Consider the following 23,920-nt stretch of genomic DNA (forward strand, 5'->3'; position numbering starts at 1 on the left):
TAACTACGGAGCCTCTGAACATCCAGATAGGTCATATCTGATGACCATGAAAAGATGACAAACTGCCTTTTACACCAGTTATTGACATGTATTGATAGGATCAGAAGTTATTAAATATTTTAGATCAGTAGATGGTTTAGGTCTTTGAGGGTTCATCCACATGTTAGACTAAATATGGTCCATTTTGTCCATGACAGTATATTTCTATGCAGAAAAAACACCAAAACAAAGCCTCAGTAATTTCCATATACATTCATTAATAGGGGTGTAAGAAAATATTGGTTCTGCAATATATCGCGATATTTCATTTCACAATACTGTATCAATATTAAAAAGTACTGTATGGATATTTTTAGGTATTTATTCAAATGCAGATATTGTGGTGGTTCATTTTAGTTTTTCTGTTTTTCTTTTTTTGTTTATGTTTTATTTATTATTATTTCACACTCTTTTATTAAATAATGTTGGTTCCTTTGTTGGGATTGAACTCAAATCCTGTTCTGATGTTAGTTGTGAACTAATAGAATCTGAACATTTGAACTGGATCTGAAACTGGAATGTCTGTAAAACAGAATTTCAGTTTGAACACAGGAACATTTGGTGACAGAACATTAGATCCTGTTGGGATCAAATAAAAATGTGTTTAGTATTTGTGTAGATTTCTGCTGTAATTCAGTTCTTCCAGGAAATCATCATTTAAAGAAGAAACAAAACCGATAAAAATTTGCCTTTTTAACAGTATCGTGGTATATCGTATCGTGGTCCTTGTGATTTGTAGTGTATCTGCAGATTTTTGCCGATGCACAGCTCTGTTCATGAACTGGTCTAATGTCTGTTCTTTTTCGTCCTCAGTCGCCGCCCCCACCTCTTTCGAAGGACCCTTTGGTAAGATCGTGTACCGTGTTCGTGCAGCCATCGACACGCCTCGCTTCTCGAAGGACTACAAAGCCCAGAAGCCCTTTTACCTTCTCAACCTGCTCAACCTCAACCAGGTGCCGGACATCGAAGTGAGTGTCCTCTTCTGGTCCTGTTATGATCCTCCTATGGTTTTCTGTCTCTACTCAGACAGTTCATGACTTTTATACAAATACTTCTATAAACAGTAGATTTTTTATATATATATATATATATATATATATATATATATATATATATATATTTACACACACACACATATATACATACAGACCTGATCAAAATCTTAAGACCAGTTGAAAAATAGCTAGAATTGACCTTTTGCACATTTGGATCTTAATGAGGTTTTAAGTAGAGCTACAATATGCAAAAGCAAGAAGGGGGAGTGAGACAAAAAGCACTTTGAAAAAGTCATTTATTGAAAACAACAAGTAAACTGAAATAGGCTGTTTATCAGCTGATCAAAAGTTTAAGACCACAGGCTATAAAAGCCAAAATCTGCTCAAAATTCTCATTTTCTGTCGGGCATTCACACGGTCATGCCCTCCTGAAGCTAAAGCTCAGAAGCTTTCTCTTCTTGAACGTGGTCGGATCGTCCAGCTGCATAAGCGAGGCCTCTGGCAGCGTGCCATTGCTGCTGAGGTTGGACGCAGTAAGACAGTCATTCTACATTTTTGGACAGATCCTGAGCATTATGGAACAAAAAAGTCAAGTGGTAGACCCAAAAAAATTACACCTGCGCTGAGCCGGAGGATCCGATTGACTGTCCGTCAACACACAGGGCGGTCCTCCACCCAAATGAAGGCCCTTACTGGTGCCGACTGCAGCACAATAACCATCAGACGGCATCTGCGGGAAAAGGGTTTCAAAAACAAAAAAACAATTCAAAGACCTCATCTCCTCCAACGCCACAAAACTGCCCGTTTAGACTTTGCCAGGAGCATCAAACATGGGACACTGAAAGGTGGAAAAAAGTTTTATTCTCTGATGAGAAAATATGTAACCTTGACGGTCCAGATGGCTTCCAACGTTACTGACATGACAAGGAGATCCCACCTGAGATGTTTTCTACCCGGCACAGCGGAGGGGGGTCCATCATGATCTGGGGTGCTTTTTCATTCAGTGGAACACTGGAGCTTCAGGTGGTGCAGGGTGGTCAAACGGCGGCCGGTTACGTGCAGATGTTGCAGCGGGCGTCCCTCATGACTGAGGGCCCTGGTCTGTGTGGGAACAGCTGGGTTTAAAAACAGGACAACGCTGCAGGTCACAATGCTCGCTTGACCAAGGACTTCTTCAGGGAGAATAACATCACTCTTTTGGACCATCCCGCATGTTCCCCTGATTTAAATCCCATAGAGAACATTTGAGGATGGATGGCAAGGGAAGTTTATAAAAATGGCCATCAGTTCCACACAGTTGATGCCCTTGGTGAAGCCATCTTCACCACGTGGAGCAATGTTCCCACCAGCCTCCTGGAAACACTGGCATCAAGCATGGCCTAACGAACTTTTGAAGTGATTAACAAGAACGGTGGAGCTACTCATTACTGAGTCCTACTGAGAACATTTTTTGTTCTGGTTTAGAGAGTTTTTTGTAATTTTTTGAGCGATGGTCTTAAACTTTTGATCAGCTGATAAACAGCCTATTTCAGTTTACTTGTTGTTTTCAATAAATTACTTTTTCAAAGTGCTTTTTGTCTCACTCCCCCTTCTTGCTTTTGTATATTGTAGCTCTACTTAAAACCTCATTAAGATCCAAATGTGCAAAAGGTAAATTCTCGCTATTTTTCAACTGGTCTTAAGATTTTGATCAGGTCTATATATATACAGGGTGGGGAAGCAAAATTTACAATGCACATTTAGTTGTTTTTTCTCAGCAGGCACTACGTCAATTGTTTTGAAACCAAACATATTTTGATGTCATAATCATACCTAACACTATTATCCATACCTTTTCTGAAAATTTTGCCCATATGAGTAATCAGGAAAGCAAACGTCAAAGAGTGTGTGATTTGCTGAATGCACTCGTCACACCAAAGGAGATTTTAAAAATAGTTGGAGTGTCCATAAAGACTGTTTATAATGGAAAGAAGAGAATGACTATGAGCAAAACTATTACCAGAAAGTCTGGAAGATACTATTAAAGAAGAATGGGAGAAGTTGTCACCCCAATATTTGAGGAACACTTGCGCAAGTTTCAGGAAGCGTGTGAAGGCAGTTATTGAGAAAGAAGGAGGACACATAGAATAAAAACATTTTCTATTATGGACATTTTCTTGTGGCAAATAAATTCAAAAGACTTTGAATAAACTAATTGGGCATACACTCTCTTTCAATCCCTGCCTCAAAATATTGTAAATTTTGCTTCCCCACCCTGTATATATATATATATATATATATATATATATATATATATATATATATATATATATTATATATATATGTATGTATATGTATGTATATGTATATATATGTATATATATGTATATGTATATATATGTATATATATGTATATGTATATATGTATATGTATATATATATTATATATATATATATATGTATATATATATATATATATATATATATAATGTTTCACAAGTGTATATTTTCTGTTTTCTGTCTTCCCTGCACTTTGTTTTTGAATGTTGCTGCTGTCAACTGTGTCATTTCCCAATTCTCAAGTCTTATCTTGTCACATCTCATCTTATCTCATCTCATCTGGGCGGCCATGGCTCAGATGGTAGAGCGGGTCATCCAGAAAGCGAAGGGTTGGCAGTTCGAATCCCGCTCTGTCCTAGTCAGTCCGTTGTGTCTTTGGGCAAGACACTTCACCCTCCTTGCCTCCAGTGCCACTCACACTGGTGTCTGAATGCATATGAATGTTTGGTGGTGGTCGGAGGGGCTGTTGGCGCAGATTGTCAGTCTGCCCCAGGACAGCTGTGGATACAGATGTAGTTTACCACCACCAGAGGGAGAATGTGAGAGCGAATGAAGAATGGGGCAATAATTTAAAGTGCTTTGGGTGAACAAAAAAGTGCTATAGAAATCTAATCCATTATTATTATCTTATCTCATCGCATCTCATCTCATCTTAGCGCATCTCATCTTATTGCATCTTATCTCATCGTATGTCAGTGCAACTTGTCTTATCTTCCCTTCCCTTACCTTCCCTTACCTTATCTTACCTTATCTTAAATCATTCTCTACTAAAGCTCCAAGCAGAACACAGACAAACTGACTCTAATGCAGCTCCTGATTCGATCGACCTTTGTCTCGGTCAGAGATGATTTGATTTCAAAGCAGAGCAGAATCTAATTCATCTACTCGACAGCTCTAGATGTGCATGAGTATGTGGACGACTGTGTCCATCAGCTGTTTGTTTGGATCCTTACATGTCATTCAAGAGGAGCCTGAATGCAGCAATCTCATGCCTCCACTAATTTAATGTTGTTATTGCACTAAAACAGAGAAAGAAAGTCATTATTTATAGGTTATTATGTTATTATTTTAGTGGCCTGACCACTTGAGATCAGTTTATAGAGTTTGACACCCATCAGGGTCAAGGTCATGATCAGGTTTATTTCTGCAGCACATTTACAACAACGCAAAATACCCAAAGTACTGGACAAGGATATATGTAAAAATAAAAGATATAGTAAAACTATGGAAGTAAATCTGTCTCATCAGATTTTGAATTATACAGTAAAAGCCACTCAGTTTCTAGCACTGAATTTTTTTGCACTGAAATTAAGTATCTGAATTTTTTTTGTCTCTCAGTTTTTGCTGTGTTCATAAATTTAGAATAAAAAAATTCAGATCACACATCCGGGACACCAAGGATAAGCAATTGATTCTATCTCAAGTCAAACCGACAGCCAGCCAATCGAGTTACGTTAGGTTGGTCATGTGACGCCGATGCAGGAGGACGGACAGCGTGGATGTGTGATCTGAATTTTTTGCATCTGAATTTTTGACATCTAAATTTTTTTTATTCTAAATTTATGAACGTAGTTGAATTCAGAGACAAAAAATTCAGATACTTAATTTCAGTGCAAAAAAAATTCAGATACTTAATTTCAGTGCAAAAAAAAATTCAGCAAGATCTTAAACTGTAATGTCCGTTAAACATGATTTATTTGTGTGATTTTTGTTCTGGTAAAGCTGCTTGTTAAAACTTTATTTATCCAAACGCTGCACTATAAGTTTTTCCACAAAATAATCTTTTATAAACAGAAACAAACAAAAAAATATGGCCTTGTTTACAGTATCGTGATATATTGTGATATATCGTATCGTGATCCTGGTATTGTGATTTGTATCGTATCGCCACATTCTTGCCAGTATACAGCCCTAGTCCTTATAGTTGACTCATGTGTTGTATGGTCACATCACACAGTGTGTGTTTCACGTCTGTTTGGCCTGAATATAATGGTATCGCTTTCTTGAACATCCTTTACTGTAACTGTAGATCTGTGAGTGGTAACTGATGGAAGGTTTCATTCAGACTGAATTCAGGGTTTGCAGTAAATCTCTGTTGCTTCTTTGCTGAAGGTGTGTCAGTTCTGGTTGAGTTACGTAACATCCCATCAGATGTAAATATGAGAAGAAACACAGTAACTTCCAGAAGTGTCAAGTCACAAAATACAAATACTTCATTACCTTACTTAAGTAGACATTTGGGTTATTTATACTTTACTGAAGTAATTATTTTTCAGCTGACTTCTTACTTCCACTTCTTACATTTTCAGATAATTCTCTGTACTTTCTACTCCTTACATTTTAAAAAGCTGCATTACTACTATTTCATTCTGGTTTGTCATCGTTCAAATAAAAAAAACCTATCCAGATACATGGCACCATCCACACAGAGTGGATTTGATTGTGATTGGATGATGTTAATACTGATTTTAATACTGACCATAAGTCTTCTATTAGTTTATCAGACACCTACGTATGATAGCTCTTCAGTTTTCATTCTCTTTCTAACCACAGGCCTACATAGGAATGTTTCCTCTCAGTCAGTTTCTCAGTTCTGCATGTTTTCTAAGCTACTTTGTCTCTAACAATACCACAAGATACAGCAGAACTCAACTCCCTAAAACTTCCCAGGACAACTCCAAGGTCTTGCATTCTTTCTGTTTGTATCTTATTTTCTTTCTTCTGCTTAGCGACACCGTCATACATCATATTAACCAATCACGTTTAAGCTTCGCGAAGGCTACTATAAGTTAGACCAGGGGTGGGCAATTAAGTTTCCGATGGGGCCACATGAGAAACTTTGACAGTTGTTAAGGGCCGGATCAATACACTTGCAGCTCTCCTAAGTATTTCTCTCTACCTATATGTATACTTTACTATAATACAAAAACAGTAAATGCAACAACACAAGAATAAAATGAAAATGTGGAGCACAGAATACAACTATTTCATGAATATTCACAAAAAGACTTTTGAAAATGTGCAAAACCAGCTCCACATTAACTATACATGAAAAACTATACATGCATCCAGCTTTGTTTGTTTGCATATCACAGTTCCTTTTCGTTTTCTTTACCTCTGACTTCAGAAAAGAAATACTTGCAAGTCCATGTCTTGTTAAAAACTCTGCATTTGGAATTACTCTTTCTTTTTTCTTTTTTTTTTTATTGGCATTAGCGGACATCTTCATGGGCTGAAACTGACCAACAAACCAATCAGTGCATCAGCCTTATGCAAGTACAGAAAGTATGTGTGAAAAAGCGGTATCCTTCAAAATAAAAGCAGTGGCGTTGTATTGGTTACATCTATTATGATGATGTATATTTGCATTGACTTTTAATTTACCAATGACCTCATGTGGGCCAGTTAGGGTCTGCTGTCGGGCCGCATGTGGCCCCTGGGCCTTACAATGCCCAGGTCTGAGTTAGACTGACTTCCTGGACAGGTCAGAACTGACTTCTGAGAGAGGGCGGAGCTTCATTTGTCCGTTTCTCACTTGTGCACAATAAAGGAAGGCCTGACTGATAACCGATCCATTCTCTATGAATTTCTTTGTCGTTTATGCCTCCACGACAATGAGAAGTATTCAGGTTTTGCACACACGTCACATGATCACGCGGTTTTCTGTTTACGACGCCATATTGGTAGGCACGCTTTCCTTGGATCGTACAAGTGCCCATTGTTGGTGATATTTCTCTTTCTTCTGTGTAGATCTACAATAACATAAAGCTTTAAGCAGTGTTACCATGGTAACCATATATGTTCCGGTTGTTTGCAATAGATGAGTTTCATGTGACGTATGCATACATTCAGTCTTGGAGGAGGAAGTCACGCTGAGTTCGTAGCGTGTTATAGGATGGACCTGCTAAACTCCTGTGTGCTGTTTATTCCTTCTCTTTCACCAGTATCAGTTCTGCATACAGACTGCTGGGTTCCACTGGGGGCAGCGCTGGTTCTGTTTAGAGTTATTACCACCGTTAGCGTAGCTTCTCAGTATAGTTAACCTGCATGCCTGTTGTGCTTAGCGGCGTGGAAAAAAAGAATAGTCATCATGTGGTCCAGTGCTGCAGACCCCTTTAACCCTACCAGGAGGACTTCCCCTGGACTATCACCTACAGACAGGGTGGTTGTGGACCTACCTGGTCCCTTTGAGTTTCCTCAGCTGGGTGAGGCAGATGGAAGTGGGCGGAGCTACGGCAGGTGACACCGCTGAGTTCAGCTGGAGCTGGTGACAATACTGCCCACGCATCTGTGACAGTCTGCTTTTCTATTTGATTAGATTTGATTTGATTTATTTCGAACATGCTAGGAAACAAAATAAAACTAAACAAAATAAACCAAATAAAACATTTAAATGGATAGAATCTATCTTCAGCTCATACAAGTCTGAATTCTGCATGGTCGAAAAGGAGTAGGAAGAAGTATAAACTTATTTAATCCAACCCCTCAGTGCTTTTACACCTTTATCACTAACTTAATTCAAGAATCAAACAATACTATTTTCCTAATTTTGGCATCGAACCACAACAAATACATAATGCAGTAACTGAATTACACACAACAATATGATCATGGCAGTGCAGTCATACAAACAGACTCAACAATTCAACCATTTTCTTCCATAATTCCAGCAGATTTATCAGTACGACATCATCTATAAACAAACAGGCCTCACTGTTATTATTAAATACTGGACCTCTCAAGAATCATTTTTTTTATATCTTTATACCTAGCACTACTATGGGACAGCCTTCCCCATGTGGTCAAGTCAAATTATGCGGCCGTGAAAGAGAAGATGGGAGGAACTTTAGGACACAGACAGTTAATGGACTGTTTTAGAGCTAACATATGGGCTGGTTCACCAGTTCCAGAGCCTGCAGGTGTACGGCTGATGTGAGCCGGCTGGAGCTGGGAACACTGGTTTTACCTCCCAGTTGTGTGCATCACTGTTGTTAGTGAACATGTAAACTCATCTGTGGTGCCTTTATCACAAGCAGACATACTCACAAATAACAAAACACGCAAACACCAGTCCACAGAAAAACACCAGATAAAGCAACAGTTGTGACTTTCTGGATCCAGATAGCGTGCCTACCAATATGGAGGTGGAAACAACAGTCACATGACCAGTGACGTCAGCTGCAAGTCCTCAATAGGCCCCTCCCCTGTGGCGCCACCTAAGCTTTTGTCCAAATGGCATTTTTTCCCCTCTTACATTTACTTTTATACTTTAAGTAGTTTTGAAACCAATACTTTTACACTTTTACTTGAGTAAAAAGCTTGAGTTGATACTTTAACTTCTACAGAATTCTTTTTAAACCCTAGAATCTTAACTTCGACCTGAGGAATGAGTGTGAATACTTTTGAAACCTCTGGTGACTTCATAGAAAACTAGTGTTCAGAGAACGCAAACCTCCACCAAGCACCCTGAACAGTGTGCATGTGTGGATCGACTATTTCTGTTTAAATTCAACAGTTTCCAGGTTGTTCCATACAGCAGAAAAAGTTGAAGCTTGGTCCCAGTCATGTGTCTGTCCAATTAGATTCAATTCACATCAATATTAGTTGAGTTCTAATTTTAAATGTGTGGTAAATGGGATTTTCAATGTCAAATGTAAATGTCCACAGAGTCCACATTCCACAGTGGATGTGGACAATTTAGTTCCAGATACAAGAGACTGTTCTAAGCTACAGGTGGATCCAACTGGAGGCTGATCGGAGTCGTTTTGAATTTTTTATGAATTTTGGAAAATTGCTCAATGATGACAGATAGGAAAATTGTAGATGTTGTGACCTTGCTGTGACCTTGAACTTTGGCCTACTTGGCCCAAAATTTACTGGGTTGGTCCCAGGGCCTAGGCCTATCTGTGGGGAAGATTTGGGAAAGATGGGTGGAAGAGTTTTCCCCTAAAGTTGCTAACAAACAAACAAACAAACAAACAAACAAAGCAAAGTGATCATGGTACCTCCTGAACTTGAATGTTTCTGTCTTTTGCAGCATTCGAGTTACGCTGTGACCACTAAGAAGTTTAATTACCTCCTGGTGAAGACCGGGACCCTGATGCTGAAGGCTCGCAGTGACCTGAGGGGTTACATCCCCGGTCAGGTCATCAAGTTGGCCACCGAGATTCACAACAAGTCTGGGAAGGATACGGGCTGTGTCCTGGCCAGTCTGATCCAGGTACGCAGCACAGGAGGACACACGGGCAGAAGAACAGGGGCTAGCACTTCTACTAGAACTTCCAGTCAGTTTATGGATGTTATAAACCATCTGTAGAGACTAAGTATATTTATATGATAAGATAAGACTTTATTGATTCATCTGTTGGTTTTACTGCTGTTTGATTCTGGATTTAATCTCGGACACTTATTCCAGTCGCTGCTTTATCGTCTGTACTTTCTGAAAGGTTACAGTTGAGTGTATTGTTCATATTTTTATGTCCGTGTGTGTTTGTCCACATCAGAAAGTGACCTATAAGACCAAGCGGCCTGTGTTCGACCTGCGAACCATCGCCGAGGTGGAAGGCGCCGGCGTGAAGGCGGGAAAACACGCCGAGTGGAGGGAGCAGATCATCGTCCCTCCTCTTCCTCAGTCGGCGCTGGCTGGCTGCAGCCTCATAGACATCGACTACTTCATTCAGGTCAGGACACCACACGTACAACAAATATGACATGAGTTTTATAATTGAGTTCATATTTATTTAACGCCAACTAAGCTAATCAGGTTTAAATACAATAAAAACACAAAGACCCAGTTCTACTTTTGTGTTCTTCTCTATACTTAACCTTTTTTAACTGATTTGTCCCCATTTGTTATAATATTATCCTCTTTATATTGCGCTTTTTCACTGAAAATCGTGTTTTTTTGCTGTATTCAATTCACTGATTGTGTAGATGTTCATAAAAGCTCAGATTAAAATTGAGGGTTATTATATCAGAAACAGACAAAACTGAAGAAAAAGTGACTTTTTCAATAAAGGTATCAATAAGTGAACATAAACCAAGTGTGTCACTGATCCAACTCCATGGGTTTATTAGTTTTTACTTCAATTTGGTTCAATTTGTGGTTTATTTTGTTCATGTTACTTATAATTTTGTTGATTTATATTCATTTTTGTTCATTTTATTGATCACTTTGGCTGTTTTTGTTCATTTTGTTGCTTATTTTATTCTTTTTTACCAAATCTTGGTTAATGTTTTGTTTTTTTCATGCCATTTAGGCTTTTGTAAAGTTTTTCAATTTTGTTTATTTATTATTTATTATATATAAACCCAGTGTGTCCATCCACCGTCACTGATCCAACTCCATGGGTTTATTATTTTTTACTTCAATTTTGATCAATTTGTGGTTTATTTTGTTCATATTACTTATAATTTTGTTGATTTATTCATTTTTGTTCATTTTATTGATCACTTTGGTTGTTTTTGTTCATTTTGTTGTTCATTTTATTCTTCGTTTACATAATTTTGGTTAATTTTTTTGTCTATATTTTCATGTCATTTAGAATTTCAGAAAGTTTTTATTCATTATTGTTTATTTTATTTATTAACAAGTGTGCCCATCCACTGTCATTGATCCAACTCCATGGGTTTTACTCGTGAATCAATGTTGTAGAAGATGGTGTTTCCACAGTAACTACAGAGCCTCTGAACGTCCAAATATGGTCATATCTGATGACCGTGAAAAGATGAAGAACTGTATTTTACACCAATTATTTCCATGTATTGATAGAATTAATGGATCAACAGGTATTTAACAGTTTAGATCAGTAGATGATGTTAGACGCTGGTCGCTGTTTGGATCTTTCTTTGTTAATGTAAATGTTAAATACATTTTCTGTGTGACTGGAGTCAGACATACAGTATTTTCCTTCTCACACTAATGAAAACAGACATTTAGTTTCCACATTTATCAAGTACAGTCTGATTCATTTTGTCAAATTATTTTGTTGAGCTTCATCATTTCAGTTTTTACCATTTTATATGAAAAAAAAGATGGACAATCAAAAAGTGCTGTTTTATGGAGATAATATCCTTCCAAAAATGATCAAACACAATCTATTTACCAATAAAAAACTGTGCTCTTTTACCATTTATTGTTTGAATGAGCTCAGTTTCATTTCAGAACATTTTTGTTGGTTTATAAATTGCCTCATTGCGCCACCTGCTGCTATGGAGGGAGAAGTACACAGGACTAGAGCTAAAGATCACTGTCATTGTTACATCTGTCAGTTTTATTCTCACTTATCTGATGAACTGTTTACTCTAAAGAATGTCAGGAATTGGGCAGAAGATGTTTCAGGGTCAATATTATGCCTTCAAATGTCTTTCATCCAGAATCCAAAGAATCCAGAAGAAGAAAACAGAAAATAACTGGTAGGCCATGAGGTGAACCATGGAAAGTGGCTAGAAAATGATTTTTGTTCCCATTTCTGGGCACTACTTTTTAAATGCGTTTTTGTTTAGACTGTGCCCTCATAGACTTTGGGTTCAAAGTTCTCCATAATGCATCCTGCAGTTTTTAAGCTTACCGGCTGACAGGCTGTAAGCTGTTGTCGTCATGTGGCGTCAGCGTCGTCTGGCGTCCATTACAAAACTTCCAATCGTCTTCTTCTCCGAAACTACAATTCCAGTTGACTTCAAACTTGGTATACAGCTTCTGTATGATGATGTCAACAAAAGTTAGTGAAATTATTTTGATCCGGATCTGATTCTGGATTTGGTGCCACTTTGAAAAATGTCCCCATTATAACAGATAGGAAGTGGATTGATCCAATAAATCAGTATCAATGATATCAAGTTGGAATTGGAATTTTTTACAGATCTGATTGGAATATGAGGAAAACATGGACTATTTCTGTAATAGAATAAATACACAGAACTGGGTGGTAATAAATGGCATCTGGATACATTTCCCAAAGCTTTGAATGTGGCCGGTAAACTACAGGACCACTGGTCCAATTTTTGTCACAAACCATAAATCTATATAAATATAAAATTAAAAAACTAAAATTCTATGATGCTAGATTCACGTTTTATTTATCGACATTCATTTTAGCAACACAAAATCTGTCACAAATTGACATTTATATGTATATAACATTTTAGACAAGTCTTGATGAATTATTACCATGAAATGTGAATTTAGACCATGAAAGCTTGGAAATTTGTGAAAAAAGCTTCTTCTAATTTCACATATTACACATGATGAATTTTGACACACACACACACACAGACACACACACAGGCACACACAGACACACACACACACAGACACACACAAACACACACAGACACACAAACACACACAGACACACACAAACACACACACACACAGACACACACACACACACACACACACACAGGCACACACAGACACACACACACACAGACACACACAAACACACACAGACACACACACACACACACACACACAGGCACACACAGACACACACACACACAGACACACACAAACACACACAGACACACAAACACACACAGACACACACAAACACACACACAGACAAACGCGCGCACACACACACAGACAGACAAACACACACACACAGACACACACACTGCATTGCTGGACATTTGCAGTGTTTCCAGGTGCAGGCTTTCTTTTCTTCTTTAACAGTGGTGCTTCTGTCGTGGAACAGCACATGTTTTTAGATCTGGGTCTGTTTGTTATGCTCTTTTGTTCCAGGTTTCATTAAAGTCTCCGGACGCCGTCGTCACTCTGCCCATCTACATCGGGAACATCGCTGTGAACTTGTCTCCGTCCAGGACCGTGCCGTCCAGTCCGGACCACTTGGGCGTGGGCGTCCCTCTGAGCGCCACAGGGGTGACCCCCAGCGCCCCGCCTGCAGAGGATGACCTGGAGGAGGAGCTGTGTGCGGGAGGCGTGGCCAGCGAGGAGATTCCCACTAAGAGCCACTCCCAGCAGGATCCGTCGGGACCGCCCCCGGTCACCATGTCCCCCAGCGCCTTCAGCCACGCGCCGGGGGCGGCGCTGCCCCCCAGCCACCGGCGGCCGGACGCCTCGGCCCCGCTGTTCTGCGTGTCCACGGGGGCCACCATACCGTTCTACACCGAGGGGAACGTGACCCCGGTGCCCACATCCTGCTCCCTCATCCTGCCCCCAGAGTACAGCAGCTGGGACTATCCTCATGGTGAGTTCTGCACACACAACCGGGTCTGGACTGAACCGGGTCTGGACTGAACCGGGTCTGAACTGAACCGGGTCTGGACTGGACCGGGTCTGGACTGAACCGGGTCTGAACTGAACCGGGTCTGGACTGGACCGGGTCTGGGCTGAACCGGGTCTGGGCTGAACCGGGTCTGAACTGAACCGGGTCTGGACTGGACCGGGTCTGGACTGAACCGGGTCTGGGCTGAACCGGGTCTGGGCTGAACCGGGTCTGAACTGAACCGGGTCTGGACTGGACCGGGTCTGGACTGGACCGGGTCTGAACTGAACCAGGTCTCAAACATTCAGCATTCATCTGGACAGCACAGCTTCGAAAGAAAAGACACAGTCTGCACCCCCACCCCCCCCACCCCATGAACAGAACATCACTCCACTCTCCCACTGTCAGTGCAAAAGAAAACAAATGGTCAAACAAATGCTTATTCTATTCTATTCTATTCTATTCTATTCTATTCATTTTCTTATCTCTTCTATTCAATTCTATTCTGTTCTAATATATTCTTTTCTATTCTTTTCTATTCTATTCTGATCTTTTATTCTATTCTATTCTGCTCTAATCTATTTTTTTCTGATATATTCTGTTCTATTTTATTCTGCTCTAATATTTTCTATTCTCTTATTTTCTATTCATTTTCTTATCTCTTCTATTTGATTCTATTCTGCTGTATTATTTTCTGTTCTGTTGTAATCTCCTTTGTTCTAATCTATTCTACTCTAATCTATGCTTTTCTGATCTATTTTGTTCTGTTCTATTCTGCTGTATTCTATTCTATTCTATTCTATTCTATTCTTTTCTTTTCTATTCTATTCTCCTTTATCAAATAAAATACTCTAAAATAACTTTAAAAGCCAATACTGCATCTTCAGTCAGTCCTTTTCTGTCTGTTACCAAAATATAAACTGATTTGTTTTAGAAAACAGACAGAACATGAGATTGTTCGTTTTGTTCTGAGGCTGATTAAAGTGAGTTAAAGTCGATTAAAGTCGATTAAAGTGAGTTAAAGTCAAATGGAGGCCGGCTTTGATCTCATTCTAATTCCGTGTTGGTGCTGTTGTGTTGCAGAGCCTCCGCCCACGTACGAGGAAAGCTGCAGCAGCGCCAACTCCAGTTTCAACAGCAGGCAGTAGAGGGCGCTAACCAAGCAGCCATCTGGCCACGCCCACTCGCCGCCGTCTGCGCTCGCCTCCGGACAAATGGGGACGGAGACTCGCCGGGTTGAACGGACGAAAGACGAATCCACGGCGACGCTCCAGAGACCGTTCATTTGTCCTGTAGGAAGGAACGGAGGGATGGTGACTTTTATTTCCAGCAGGTCGACATCACTGTGCCTACGAGGGTTCGGGATATCCAGTCATCGCACTTCTGTGGGGGCGGGGTCAACTTTGTTGTTTATTCTCTCTTTTTTTTTTCTCCCTCATCTGTGATGCCTTGAAAACAAAAGGTGAACGTTAAACCAGGAGGTGTTTGTTCAGCTACGGAACCTCTGTCTGTCCTTTCTACAGGGTGAATCAAAAAAAAACTACACATTCTGAAAAACGACCCCAGTTCCGCATTTGATAATTTTTGTAATTTTCTTTTGTGGATGTCTGTAGGTAGAGGACTGGTGGGTATTTGTCCACATTTACAGACCCAGGTTTACATGCATGAGTGGGCATGGGACAGTTGTGCAATCCAAGTTAAAACTGGTTTGTGCGAAGTAGCGGTGGATTTAAATCTAATCAAAGGTCATGAGAGGGGCCGATGGGAGGGGCCAATGGGAGGGGCCGATGGGAGGGGTCAATGGGAGGGGACAACGGACATCCATCTGGTTTTCCACAAAATTGCCACACTGTATAAAAAATCTGTAATTTAACAGAATTTTCACTGTTTATTTTACAGATTTTTCCTGTATTTTTAAGATACAGGAAAATATCAATGAAATGACAAAAACAGACTGTGATTTTACATGTCACATGTAAAATAACATGAAAAAACTGTAACTGGGAATAACCAAAAAATTTCAATTTTTTTAAAAGAATTTTTTTCTTTTTTCACAGAAAAATACAGTTAAAATACATTTACAAATGTATCATAATTTCACAAATATTTCTTTTCTATTTATGAGATTAAACTGTTAAAGTTAAATCCTGTAAAAAAAAAAAAAGAAGAAGATAAATAAAACCAGATAAATTTCCTGACAATTAGCTGTAGAAGAAGTATTAGTTCTGTCAGTTGAACCAGACTTGTTTGTTAATTGACAAATATCTTGTGTAATTACAGGAGGTTTCACAACAAAACTGTTGAATAAATGTATTTTTGTGAATGTATAACATGTATAAGCACTGATAAACTGTCCAAATACGGTTTTTATCAGTGGATTGGACAACTGAGTCTGAGAATTTATTTATATATATTTAGAGGTAATTTGATTGTTTTAATACATGTAAATATTCTTTATTAAACATTAAAAAGTCAAAAAATATGCAAAATCTCATGTAAAGTTAGGGCAAAAAACTGTATTTCAATTATGGAAAATTATCATATTTTTATGAGATGGTTATTTTCTGTTATTTAACAGTATTTTTTCGGCACCCCTGCTGCTGGAATAATATGGGTTTTTTACAGGTTTTTTTTTTTTTTTTTTTTTTTACAGTGCAGGTTACAGCATTAACACCCTGGACACCATGTCACTTTCATTTCTTTACCCATGGCAGCTGTTCCTGCCTTTCAGTGTTAATTAAACTTGTTTCGGCCTGAAAATGTCACTGAGGACAGGCCAAGTTAGGGTCTGTCAATTTGGACAAATATCCACCTATCCCCTACCTACTGACATCCAAAAAAGAAAATTCCAAAAATGATCAAATGCTGAACAGGGGGAAATTTTTCAAAATGTATAGTTGTTTTTTTTTTTTATACACCCTGTAGAAATACAATGAACCGATGAGGATCGGTGTCATTATGTAGCAGCAGAAGAGGGAAACGTTAAGTCTGTCAGTGAAGTTTTGCATATTTCAACAAATTAGAGGCTTTAAAAGATGCACAGGAAGCAGTAAAAACATGAAAAAGTCAGCTGCTGTTGAAAAGTGGATCTTGGGTTTTACATTTTCTACATTGTGTTTTTTTTCTTTTAAATCAAAACCTGTTAAAACAAACATATCTTTACCTGTCATTTTAGTATTTTACTGTGTTTTTCCATTTTTACTGCTTCCTAAAGGTTCAGTGTGTGGTGTTTAGTGACATCTAGTGGTGAAGTTGCAGATTACACCCAACTGGTTACCCCTCTCTCACCCTCCTCTATGGTGGTCGCAAAAAAAAGCAAACAAACAAACTTACTTTTTTTTTTTGCTTAATTCAAGCAAAAAAAATCCACCGATGGAACAAGTGAAAATTATCTTGGAAAGATTTCTTGAAATAAGATTTTCAGATTATTGTCAACAACGATAACAAGACATTTAACCACCACTATTACTTCGAAGCTATTTATTTAAGGGAAAAATCTTGCCTAGTTCCCCGCTAAAAACATTACGAACATAAAACCCAAACAATTAAAGTATTGAGATTTTATTTTTACAATTTTTATCTCTATAGAATTTAATAATTCACACCAAAAAAAAAAAAAAAAATCACAAAAATGAACGTCTCCATGTCTTTACTGCCCCAGGTTTTTATTCTGGCTCATTTATCTGGACGTCATCACCAAAAAAATCTATACTTTTTAAAATCTTTTAATTGCACATACAATTTGCATTAAACAATTTTAACACAATCAACTTAATGTGATGCATATTTGTCAGTTCGTCATAAATAAAATGAGTAAGAATGAGTTTCATTTTGTAGCACCGATAATCCCAGTTTGTTTCAAAGCTTTAAATGCACAGATTCAAAACTAGATTCATGTATTTATCATCAGTAAATCTAAGGTTTTTCAGAATCATTACAGTTTATTATTGACTGAAAAATATGCATCACATTAAGTTTATTAGTCATTGTCAGTCTGTATTTTAATGGATGGATGTTTTATCTGCAACTAAAACCCATTAAAGTGTAAATCTTGGCTCTTTGCTTCCCTCTAGAGGTCATAACACACCACTGCATTATTAACTGAGACGCTTCGACTGCTTGTGCAAACTTTTCTCTTTGCTGTTGAGCGTTTATCAAACCGAACAGACGGTTTTAAGTGAGTTTTCTTCTCTTTGTTGCCTTAACTTTCTTTTAATCTTACACGAGTTGAAGAAAAACTCTGAAATGTTGTCAGTTTGGTGCCGATGCTGAACGTACATGTGCACAACGCGGCACTTTTAGCAATTTGTGAGTGTGTGTTATGTCTGTGTGTGCACTTCTACTGTAAGAGTATGTGGGAAATGTCTTTATTATTATTATTTTTTTTTGTTAATTAAATCAATCTAAAGTCTATTTTCACATAAATACAGTTAAATTTGTTTCTGACTCGATGTCTGTATTAAAACGTCACCTTTCAGCAGAATAATGTTGTGAGGATTCAACCGTAACATGTTTGTTTACCTAAAATAAATGATCCGTTATTGGAGATGTTAAAGAGGTGGTTCCCAACTTAGGGTTCGGGGGCTTTATTTGGGTCACAAGAGGATTCATGTATTGTCATTTACATTTTTTGTCATATTTTCTTGTGAATTTCTGCCTCAAAAAACAGTGAAATGTCAGAATCCTAGCAGTGAAAACTAATTTTTTCCATTGACGTGCACTCAAATATGTATGATAGATGTGGAAATGGAAAGGTTTAAGGTGGTAAAGCAGGGGTCTCAAACATACGGCCCAGGGGCCAGATGTGTCTCACCAAAGGTTCCAGTCCGGCCCTAGGGATGAATTTACAAAGTGCAAAAATTCCACAGTCAAAGCTGTGGAACTCATAATAGCATCATAGCAGAATAACCCACAAAAAAGAACGACTGCAGATTTTCTTCTGGGTTTGATGTGAAAAAAATATTACATTATGACGATAAATAATGACAACTTCATATTTTTGTCTTTGTTTTAGTACAAAAAATAACATTAAATTATGAAAATATTTACATTTCCAAACTATCCTGTAACAATAAAATATGAATAACCTGAACAAATCTGAACAACCTGAAATGTCTAAAGAAAATTCAGCACAATTTGAACTCTTTTCTTCCTGTTCCTCAGTGTTTAGTGTCTTTGTAGATCTGATCCAGAATGCACATGGACTAATGAGAAGTGGAGGCAGAATTTTGTTAAAAGTGCACTTATTTTTCGAAAGAAATTTCAGTTTTTTCAGGTTATTTACATCTTTTTTGTTTGGATATTTTATAAAAGTAAGTCTTTTCATAATTTTATGTTATTTTTTGCACTAAAACAAAACATAATAAGCTATAAATAATGACAACTCCAAATTTTTATCTTTGTTTTAGTGCAAAAAACCCCATTAAATTATGAAAAGACTTACTTTTATAAACTATCCAAACAAAAAAGATGTGAATAACCTGAAAAAAAAATGAAATTTCTGAAGAAAAATATGTACAATTTGAACTCTTTTCTGCCTGTTTAGTATCTTTGTAGATCTGATCTGATCATATTGTTAAAATTGCACTTATTTTTCTTCAGAAATTTCAGTTTTTTCAGGTTATTCACATCTTTTTTGTTTGGATAGTCTATAAAAGTAAGTATTTTTATAATTTAATGGGGTTTTTCGCACTCAAACAGAGCATAATAACCTATAAATAATGACAACTCCAAATTTTTGTCTTTGTTTTAGTGCAAAAAAAACCCCATTAAATTATGAAAATACTTACTTTTATAAACTATCCAAACAAAAAAGATGTGAATAACCTGAAAAAACTGAAATTTCTGAAGAAAAATATGTACAATTTTTAAGTCTTTTCTGCCTGTTCCTCAGTGTTTAGTGTCTTTGTAGATCTGATCTGATCATAATTTTAAAATTGCACTTATTTTTCAGGTAATTCACATCTTTCTTTTTTTTTTTCTTGGATAGTTTATAAAAGTAAGTATTTTTTATAATTTAATGGGGTTTTTTTTGCACTAAAACAAAAACAGAACTCTGCAGTTGTCATTATTTCTAGGTTATTCTGTTATTATTTTCTGGTCCGGTCCACTGCAGATCAAATCGGGCTGAATGTTGAACCTGAAAGAACAGGAGTTTGAGAACCCTGTGGTAAAGGATGGAAGGGTGAAGTTGTATCATCCATTTTACTGCAGAAAATACCTTTAACTGTGTCACTATAATGATTGAAAACCACAGCGGGCAGTTCTGCTGTGTCGGTGTTCAGCATTTTCAGATCTGAAGCACAAAATCTGGTCTGTTTGTACGACTGCTCTGCTGATGTCTGTTCTTTTTGTGAAATCAGAACCAGAATAATCCCAGTGCTGTGCTCGTTGTCGACTCTCAGCTGTTAGACGCTCTTGCCACGTTTGTCAGATTTTTTTAATTTCCAGGACGCATCAGCTGTGTTGATATTTCCACAAATGAAAAATGCTTTTACTGTGATAAACCTGGTAAAGGTGCCAGACCGAGGCAGGGGCTCTTCATCGTTGTAAATGCATGCCTTAAGCCGCCTCCCACCACAGAACCCCCACCCACCCCCACTGATTCTACTGATGGTCTGTCTTTGGGTTCAGGGGGCGTGTCCTGCTCTGTCTTTGGGTTCAGGGGGCGTGTCCTGCTCTGTCTTTGGGTTCAGGGGGCGTGTCCTGTTCTGTCTTTGGGTTCAGGGGGCGTGTCCTGCTCTGTCTTTGGGTTCAGGGGGCGTGTCCTGCTCTGTCTTTGGGTTCAGGGGGCGTGTCCTGCTCTGTCTTTGGGTTCAGGGGGCGTGTCCTGCTCTGTCTTTGGGTTCAGGGGGCGTGTCCTGCTCTGTCTGTGGACTGTGCTGAAGTGCACTTCATGTACACAAATGTAGCTTCGGAAAAAAAAGAGCCACTGGACTCTGGACCTGGTGAACTTTGTTTTTATTCTTATTTTAGAAAAGATGTGCAATTTCTGTTTTCATCCACAGCCCTTTTTCCCTGGAGTCATTTCATGCTGCTTTTATTTTTATTTTTTTTTCCAACCCAGATTCTTTTCTTCTTCACCAAAAGGTACTATAGCTTTACCAAGCCCCTCTCATTGTGTGTTCGTTCTCTTCCTCCTCCTCCTCTTCCTCTTCACATATTGACGAGTAGTGTCTGGTTTTGTATTTTTCTACTGTTGAACTGTTTACAGGTGCAGTATGCAGATACGAATAGCAGCACCTCAATCAGTACATGTCAAACTGAAGCAGTGCAGGATCACAGTTGTACTGGAAAGTATCCAAATAAAAGGATTTCACATGGTTTTGTTTAGTCAACTTTGATTTCATTCATTTGTGGACAGTTTTACCTCATTCTGCATTAGTTTATTATTTTATTCATTTATTTATTTATTTATTTGTGTAGTGGCTTTACCTTTAGCCCAGTGGTTTCCAACCTTTTTTGGCTCGTGACCCCATTTTAGCATCACAAATTTCTGGGGACCCCAGACAGAACTCAAATTGCAGAGACCTTTTTTTTTTTTTTTTACTGAAATTTTTTTTTTTTTTTAATCATGTAATAGTTTGCTATACTATGTTGCAAATAAGCATTAATTTTAGTTGACATTTAGTCTATATAATATATATTATTGTGGATGGAGGCAGTAAATCCAGGTGTAGATTACTGCACAAAGGCTCTGGATCTGTCCAGTCAGTCCAGCTGTGATTTACAAGGAGGACAATTAATACTGAACAAACAAAAACTGAAACTATGAATTATGGAAGAGCTGCAGCATCTGAAACTGACCACAATGAACATCTGACACAGAAACATTCTACTGGGTTTCTGTAAATTGGCTTAGTCTGGTTTTGACCAACTCAATATATAAAGTGTCATGAGATAACTTTTTTGTTGTGATCTGGCGCTATATAAATAAAATTTGATTGATTGAGTGATTTGATTGGTTTTCCCCTGTAAGTCGCTGTGGAAAAAAGCGTCGGCCAAATGCATAAACATAAACAGAACCACAGTGCTGCAGTTTCACACTCACAGTTTGTCATGTCTGTTATGAATTGGGATTGTCTCTGTCAACTCACCATATATTTTTTTATGAGTGAGTTTTTTTTTTTTTTAAATCAATTACTAGAAATTTCAGGTGACCCCATTTGAATTCCAGGCAACCCCATGTGGGGTCACGACCCTAAGGTTGAAAAACACTGCTTTACCCACTACTATGGTGTCTTACCAAGATTATTTTCACTGGCTCCACTGGCAGATTTTTTTGCTTATTTCAATTTTTTTTTTTTTTTTTTTTTTTTTTTTTGCTTAATTCAAACAAAAAAATCTGCCAGTGGAACAAGTGAAAATTATCTTGGTAAGATTTCTTGAAATAAGATTTTCCAGATCTATTGTCTAAAAGTGAGTTCTTATATCTCACTGAAAAGTTCCTCTTTAGGTGATTGTGTCTTATTTTAAGTGTGATGAGATATTTGGACTAGAAATGAGAAAAATACACTTGGTAAGATTTAGATTTTTTTCCAGTGCTGAATTTCCTTCTATGGGATTATGTTAAAGATATTGTATATAGAACAAAGATACGGGGATTTGTTAACATGTAAAGGCACTTTACAGACACTGTAGAACTATCCACTTACTGTAGTTTTTCATTCATTCATTCATTTTCTGAACCCGCTTTATCCTCACTAGGGTCACGGGGGTCGCTGGAGCCTGTCCCAGCTACATAGGGGTGAAGGCGGGGTTCACCCTGGACAAGTCGCCAGTTCATCGCAGGGCTGAACATATAGAGACAAACAATCACTCTCATATTCACACCTATGGGCAATTTAGATTAACCAATTAACCTATCAGTGCATGTCTTTGGATGGTGGGAGGAGCCAGAGTACCCGGAGAGAACATGCAAACTCCACACAGAAAGGTCCCACCCTCCGTCGACTGGTGTTGGAATTGAACCCAGGACCTTCTTGCTGTGAGGCATGAGTGCTAACCACTGCACCACCGTGTTGCCCACTGTAGTTTGATTGATTGATTGATTGATTGATTGATTGATTGATTGATTTATGTGACAATCTCATTCTGAGATAGTTGATGACAGTAACTAAGCACAGAATGTTTTAGAATCTGTGAAAAACATCTGTTCAATGAGTGAACTCAAAAACATACACAGTACTGTCTGAAATGTTTTATCTACCTGTATGTAGAGTAAAATGGACCAGATGTGGCTGTCATCCATCAGATTACATGATTTTTTTTTTATCTGTTGTATTTGTTGTAAAATAACTTAAAATAGTTTAAACAGAAAATATAAAAACATAACAATTACACAGAATTACATCTTTATTAAATTCAGGCTGTGCAGGATCTTATGCAGACAAATAATCTGGTGGTGTTTTTATTTAGGTGAGAACAGACAAAGTGGAAGTTTTTCAGCAGCATTGGATTTATTCAATTGTTTAATACATGTTTCCACAAACATTTAACCACAGTTATTAATATGTTGAGTTTTTCCCTCTTTTTTCATCCATCTCAAGTTTCGACTTTCAAAGTCTGTCACTGTATAATCTGAATTAAAATTATTATTTACAGAAGTTACTATTCATAAACTGGAAAATGTACAGAGTTTTAAAAGACGGTAAATATGTCCTCTTTGAAATCTGTACATGAGGAGTAAGGAGTCATAGAAAGTCTTATTAAATTCCTTATAAAGATACATGACTGACCATTGTAATTTACGTCAAAACTATTGGGGGAAAAAAAAATTTAAAAAGTGAGTAAAAAGAAAACAAACAAACAAAAAAATCTAAATTGTTTTATATTTTTTTATTTGTTTGAAATGTTCTGCCTCTAAATTTCAGAAATATTTGTCACATTCTTACCATAAATAATCATTTTAAACAATAAGTAACCCTCTGGTTTCTTTAATTTTAACAAAAATCAGCCATTAAACTTAAAAGAAATATTGATTTGTCATTTATCCACAATGTTTTTGTAAATATAGTATGTGCTGTCCTTTTTTTTTTTGAGGTCATAAAAAAATGAAATAGCCTATTGACCTTTTTGCATATTTGCTACATGATGTCCACATATGCAACCAAATAAACAACAATAGATTTACCTTGAAATATGTGTATCTTCATAAATTATCTATTATTATAATATTAAAAACAAAACAAAAATAGGTATTCCAGCTGTATTTCATAGTTTACGTCACATGTTAAGTAAGCCTATAATCTTTCAGTAAGATTTAGAATGTCAAAATATTTACATTTACACAATTTAACCTTTTTTCATAAGTTTATTTACATAATGCCATATACAAAA

At 37.6% G+C, this 23,920-nt stretch overlaps 1 protein-coding gene across 1 annotated transcript in view; it reads left to right on the top strand.

Annotated features, from left to right (window-relative positions):
- The window catches only part of arrdc1b (arrestin domain containing 1b), a 99,915-nt gene extending 84,570 nt beyond the window's left edge, over window positions 1–15,345 (top strand). The window contains exons 4-8 of the mRNA XM_030150718.1: window positions 853–1,007; window positions 9,391–9,573; window positions 9,857–10,033; window positions 13,099–13,564; window positions 14,666–15,345. Of these exons, the coding sequence (XP_030006578.1) occupies window positions 853–1,007; window positions 9,391–9,573; window positions 9,857–10,033; window positions 13,099–13,564; window positions 14,666–14,730 (1,046 nt within the window). The 3' untranslated portion in view covers window positions 14,731–15,345. The remainder of the gene's footprint in view (window positions 1–852; window positions 1,008–9,390; window positions 9,574–9,856; window positions 10,034–13,098; window positions 13,565–14,665) is intronic.
- The last annotated feature ends 8,575 nt before the right edge of the window (window positions 15,346–23,920 follow it).

This window comes from Sphaeramia orbicularis, chromosome 12 (assembly GCF_902148855.1).
Source record: "Sphaeramia orbicularis chromosome 12, fSphaOr1.1, whole genome shotgun sequence".
NCBI lineage: Eukaryota > Metazoa > Chordata > Actinopteri > Kurtiformes > Apogonidae > Sphaeramia > Sphaeramia orbicularis.